This window comes from Salvia miltiorrhiza, chromosome 4, assembly GCF_028751815.1.
Source record: "Salvia miltiorrhiza cultivar Shanhuang (shh) chromosome 4, IMPLAD_Smil_shh, whole genome shotgun sequence".
Taxonomy (NCBI): Eukaryota; Viridiplantae; Streptophyta; class Magnoliopsida; order Lamiales; family Lamiaceae; genus Salvia; species Salvia miltiorrhiza.
The window spans coordinates 50547713-50554032 of record NC_080390.1 but is presented as its reverse complement, the minus strand read 5'-3'; the positions used below and the strand labels follow the sequence as shown (position 1 = coordinate 50554032).

The following is a 6320-nucleotide window of genomic DNA, read 5'->3' as shown; positions in this document are numbered from 1 at the left end:
TGGATAACAAATGCCCGGAGTTGGATCCGCCGCTTAAGAAACGGGGAAGGCCACCAGGACAGAAAAAGAAAGTGTCAACTCGACCAGAGGATAGCATCAAAGAGAGACTCAGAAAAACGGAGCAGCTGGACAACTCTCGGCCATCTTCAGCTGAGCTGCTAATTAACACACATTTGACAGAAGCGATCGCTTCAGGGCAGAAACCGAGGGATTTTGCCATCATTAAGGAAAAAAATACCAGCATGCAAACTATGAATAATGTTTCTGCAAAGAGTTGGGCTAGTGAAGTGGAACGGGAGGATGCCCGATCCACACATCGTCAATGATTTTAATGAATATCCTTGTTTGGAACGTCCGGGGGCTTACGGACGAGTCTAAACTCATACTCAAAGAGCACTGTCGATCTTTCTCCCCTATGGTGATGGGCATCATTGAGCCTAAAGCTAAGTTTTCTAAAGTTCCTGCTTCTTTTTGGAATTCCCTTAATGTTGTTCCTTGTCATCAAAATGCAAGAGTGAATAAACGTTCTAATATTTGGTGTTTTGTTCATCCGAATGTGATTACTACTGTTGTTTTCTCTTCTGAGCAGGTGGTGATTCTGGAGTGCATTCTTAATAACTGTAATTTCAAGGTGGCGATTGTCCATGGGGCGAACTCTCATATTCTGCGCCGAAGACTTTGGATCGATCTGTTGGACCATGTTAATGGTCCCTCTATTTTTATTGGCGACTTCAATGCGGTCAAGGGTGCTCATGAGCGTAGCAGTGACTGTATGCCGAGTGCTACCTCTTGTCAGGAATTCAGGGAGTTTATTGAAACTACTGGCTTTATTGAACCGCCTTCGGTGGGTCTCAAGTTCACTTGGTCTGGTAGACGTTTTATGCCCTCTCATGTTGAATCGACTATTGATCGGGCTCTTATTTCTGAGGAGTTTGTGGATAGGTGGGCTGACGTACATTTGCAGGTCCTTCCTAGGATCTCCTCGGATCATTCGCCCATTATTTTGCGTTGCAGCAGTTCTATTGTTACATGTAAGAGATTTTTTAAATTCCTGCATATGTGGACGCTTCATGGTGGTTTTCATGATTTGGTTGCGGAGTCTTGGAAGCAGAATATGGACAGCAACTGCCCTATTTTCGCTGTCATGATGAAACTTAAACGTCTTCGTGGTGATCTGAAGATTTGGAATAAAAATATGTTTCGACAGGTGGACAGCATGATTACGGAAGCTAATGCGGAGTTGTTACATGTTCAGGGTCAGATTGCGTCGCAAGGTTACACTGAGGAGCTTTTTGACGCAGAGGTGGCTATTCAAGCTAAAGTTAATACGGCCCTCGCTAGACAGAATAGTTTGCTCCAGCAGAAAAGTAGAGTGACCTGGTTGCATGATGGTGATAGAAATACTGCCTTCTTCCACAGTATGCTGAGATACAAGAGAAAACCTCATGTGGTTTCTCACCTTAATATTGGGGGTAATGTGGTTTATGATCAGGTCACGATCAGTCAGCACATTGTGCAATACTTTTCCAATCTTTTTGAAGAGGATAATCATGCTGATGTTGACATTGTGGAGATTGAGGCGAATATTGATTCTGTTATTGATGATTATCATAATGCCCTCCTCACAAAAATCCCCGATGAGGCTGAGATCATGGCGGCTGTTTTTGGTATGGATGCCTCTAGTTCGCCTGGTCCTGACGGCTTCTCTGGAAAGTTCTTTCATCACTGTTGGGGAATTATCAAGGAGGATATCTTTAGGGCGGTTCGCACCTTTTTTCAGAAATCTTACTTACCGAATGGTTGTAATTCAAGCCGTATGGTTCTGCTCCCCAAGAAAGAGGAAGTCCAATCGGTCACGGATCTTAGACCAATTGTTCTCTCTAACTTCTTCTATAAAATTATTCCCAAGATCCTTGCCACGCGGTTGAGTGTTGTGGCCGCCAGATATGTGACAGCTAATCAGTTTGGCTTCATTAGTGGACGTTCGATTCATGATTGCATTATGCTCGGTTCGGAGGGGGTGAATTGCATGCGGCGCACCGGGGGTGGCATTAATATGGCATGTAAAATTGACATCACTAAAGCTTTTGATACTCTTCGTTGGGATTTTCTTCTCAAAGTGTTGAGAGTGGGAGGCTATGACAGTAAGTTTGTGAGATGGATTGATATCATTCTTCGTTCGGCACGTCTGTCCATTTTATATAACAGCAGCTCTCATGGCTATTTTGCTTGCTCCCGGGGTGTTAGGCAAGGTGATCCTCTGTCGCCTATCTTGTTTGGTATTGCTGAGGATGTTCTGAGTTCTCTTTTTCACAATTATGTTGCTTCCGGTCAGCTTGTTCCCATGAGTATGAGACGTGGGAGTCTTTTTCCGACGCATCTTTTATATGCGGACGACATTCTTCTGTTTTGTAAGGCGACGGTGGATAATGCTGCTACCATCAGGAACATCTTGCATGTTTACGGTTCGATCTCTGGTCAAAATTATAATCCGGCTAAGTCCAATATCTTCTTTTCTGATAAGGTCTCTCACTCTTTGAGACGGGCCATTGGACATCACCTGGATTTTCGGATGGGGGTTCTGCCTTTTCAGTACCTAGGTGTTCCTCTTTTTGTGGGGCGAACTCGAGCTTCTTTTTTTCGTCCGATTCATGATAAGATTGTGAATAAATTTTCCAGATGGCGTGGGAAACATTTATCGATGGCGGGTCGGATATGTCTTGTTAAATCTGTTATTCAGAGTTCTCTAACTCACTCCATGATGATTTACAGGTGGCCTCGCTCTCTGTTAAAGGAGTTAGATGCACATTGTCGCAACTTTATCTGGACTGGGAATGCTCAGAAGAAGCCCAACTGCACGGTGGCTTGGGATAGAATTTGTGCTATCAAAGAGGAAGGTGGGTTGGATGTTAGATCTTTCTCTATGATAAATAGTTGCTTTCTCATGAAACGGGCTTGGAAAGTGATTTGTGGTACGGATTTTGGTTATGACATCATGCGCGACAGGTATCTCACGCCGTTTGGTCAGACTAAAGCGGTTGCTGCCCCTTCTTCAATCTGGATGAGTCTCCGCAGCGAAATTCCTCAATTAATCAGTGATACTTATTGTAGTGTCGGTAATGGCCAGTTGGTTAACTTCTGGACAGATGATTGGTTGGGTTTTCTGATTGCTGATAAATGTGGTGTCCCTCACTTCATGCGAGATTTTCTTACTCAGTCGGTTGCTGAGTACTTTTATGATGGTATCTGGCATTTTACTCAAAGTTTTGTGGATACCTTCCCTGAGATTGTTTGTAAGATCATTCTTGCTCCGGTTGGTGATGATTCTGATATTCGATATTGGAAGCCGTCTCTTCATGGGAATGTTACTTCGGCCTTGGCTTTTTCTCATCACTGTCACAGATTTCCTAAAGTCAAATGGGGGACTTGGCTTTAGGAGAAGCATATTCCGGTACGTCGTTCTCTGGTTAGTTGGCGGATCCTTCAGGGCAGAATGCCGACTTTTGACAGGCTTATTCAGCATGGTTTGATTATGCCTAATCGTTGCGTTTTTTGTATGGCTGAAGGGGAGTCCATGGATCGTATTTTTTGGCAGTGCTCGAAGGTGCGCCCTCTTTGGCACAAGTTTTTGGATTGGTTTCAGCAGGCTCATATGTTGGATGCTTCGGACATTCACAGTTTCTTTGTTTACGCTTGGAATCAGAAGATGAGTCCTCAGATTGTTTGCTTCTGGAAAGCAGGAATCATTACTTTGATTTGGAGTTTGTGGAGTCAACGGAACAGATGCATTTTTGAGGATGAGAGCTTTGCCCCTATGCGTTTCCTGCAGGTGGTCAAGGTATCTTTTTTGGATATGGAGAATAATTTCACTAAATTAGGTTCAATGCATAATTCTTGTGATGATCTTTTGGTGGTTAAAAATATTGGGGTCAGACCGCGGGCGTATCCTTCGCCGGAGTTTATCAATGTTTATTGGTGGCCTCCCGTCAATAATTGGATTAAGGTTAATACCGACGGCTCGGCGCTTGGTGCTCCTGGCAAGATCGGTGCTGGAGGTGTCTTCAGAGATAAGTTCAGTTGGGTCAGGGGTTGCTTTCATGTGAAAGGAGGCATCGGTTTTGCGTTTGAAGCTGAACTTCTTGCTGTGATTACAGCAATTCAGATTGCTCATGCAAGACACTGGCGTCAACTTTGGATTGAGTCTGACTCAACCTATATCGTGCATCTCCGGCATGAGAGATCAACCTCGGTTCCGTGGCGCTTTGCGGCTATTTGGAAAAGGATTCTTTTGCTCCTAAAGGATTTTCAAATTCAAATTTCTCATATCTATCGCGAGGGGAATAAAGTGGCTGATATTTTAGCCGCAGATGAGCGACATGAGGGCTGGTGGCCTCATGAGATTGAGGTGATTCATGATGCTGTTAGACTGGATATTTCTTGTCATAGTTATATTCGGATCGCAGGTTAGCTGGAAGTTTATGTTTGGATGGCGATCGTGGGAGTTCTGGAGGGGCTGCATTGATGAGCTGCGCTGCGGCTTTGGTTTCTGGAGTTGCTTTTGGCATGGTCGTTGCTTGTTGGGCAGATCGCGCAATCGGAGATTTCACAGAGTTTTAGTTTCCGGCGACGACCTCACTACGCTCTGATCGTGGTTTAGTGGTAAGCTCACGGCGACGGCATCTTACCGGCTGTGTTGCTTACTTATGTTTGTCTTCTTTGTTCGAGCTAACGGCGACAGAATCTTACCGGCAGTTTAGCTTTCCTTTCTGGGCTACTTGGCGACGGCGTCTCACCGACAAGTTGCCTCTGTTTGGTTTTTTTTTTTTTTTTTGCGGGGTGAGAGCCGGGTTGGTTTGGGGACGATGGTTAGGCCGGAGTTCCGGAAAATTAACCCTCCGCTCTCGCCCCCCTTCTTTTCGTTTTTTTAGACGGGCACTCTTTTTCCTTTCTACGGTCTTTCCCTATGGGTTTTCCGTAGAAAGGTTTTAACGAGGCTCGGCCCTTAGTCTGCTTCTCCTGTGCTCTCAAGGGTTTCTTTGGTTTTTTTCTTTTCCTTTATTAATAAAATCGCAGTTTAATAATGATTAGTGTTGCACTAGTGCAATGCACTACAAACACCTTAAACGTTAGCTTTTCAAAATATTTGAAATTTCATTATATATTTTAGGGCAAATGTGCATATTGGTCCCTGAACTGACCTCCCTAGAGCATTTATCCCCCCATACTTGGTCAAGGCGCGTTGAACTCCCTGAAATCCCGAGAAAAAGGTGCAACTAAACCCACGAACCGAACGGCGGTTTAACGCCTTTAAACGATTTTTTTTTTCTGGTCATCTTCTCCTGGCTGGATTCCTTCAATTTTTCGGCGACATTCATATGTCGAAAGGGGAAATCTTGCCGGCGCCACTTCTCCTCCGACGAGCGCCCCACTTGAAGGAGGAGAGTTGGAAGAATCCCGCTTACAAGGAAATCGAGAAGCTGGTACAGCTGCAGAGATCATGGATGTCATCACCATCGAGTTCAAACTGTGAAGGAAGGGGGATTTATGTGTACAAGCTGCCACCAAGGTTCAACAAGGAGCTAGTAGGTGAGTGCGAGAGCATGACCGGGTTCGGGTGGGTTGATTTATGCAAGTTCTTGAGCAACGGGGGTCTGGGGGAGGCGGTGGAGAAGCTGGGCCGAGGGTGGCACAACACCCACCAATTTGCGTTGGATCCCATTCTCCACTCTCGCTTCACCAATCACAGGTGCCGAGTGTGGCGGCAGCGGCAGGCCAGCCTCTTCTACATGCCCTACTACGGTGGCCTCGACGTCCTGAGGTGGCGCTCCAAGAACGTCTCCACGTGCGTCAAGGATTCGCTCGCGTTGGACCTCTTGCGGTGGCTCCGGACGCAGGAGCCCTGGTGCTGGAACGCCGACAGGGACCACGTGTGTTGTGCTGGGAACCATCACGTGGGATTTCAGAAAATTGGACCCCAACTCCTGGGGTACTAATACGTTTCTATTGAGGGAGGAGATGCAGAATCCGATGAAGCTCTTGATCGAGTGGCAGCCGTGGCACATCAATGACGTCGGCATACCGTATCCCACTTTCTTCCATTTTGTTGGGGTGGGGTGCTCATCGGAGGAGAAGTGGCGCCGACAAGATTTTCCTTTTCAACAGATGAATGTCGCTGGAAAATTTAAGGAATCCAGTCGGAGAAGATGACCAGAAAAAAAAAAATCGTTTAACGGCGTTAAACCGTCATTTGATTCGTGGGTTTAGTTGCACCTTTTTCTCGAAAATTCAGAGAGGTCAACGCACCTTGACCGAGTATGAGG

General features: G+C 45.8%; 1 protein-coding gene across 1 annotated transcript; it reads left to right on the top strand.

Annotated features, from left to right (window-relative positions):
• Positions 1-3417: 3417 nt before the first annotated feature.
• Positions 3418-4617, top strand: LOC131023567 (uncharacterized). Its single transcript, XM_057953111.1, has 3 exons — positions 3418-3466; positions 3567-4405; positions 4447-4617. The coding sequence occupies exons 1-3, from the start codon at positions 3418-3420 to the stop codon at positions 4615-4617; spliced, it is 1059 nt and encodes a 352-aa protein (XP_057809094.1).
• The last annotated feature ends 1703 nt before the right edge of the window (positions 4618-6320 follow it).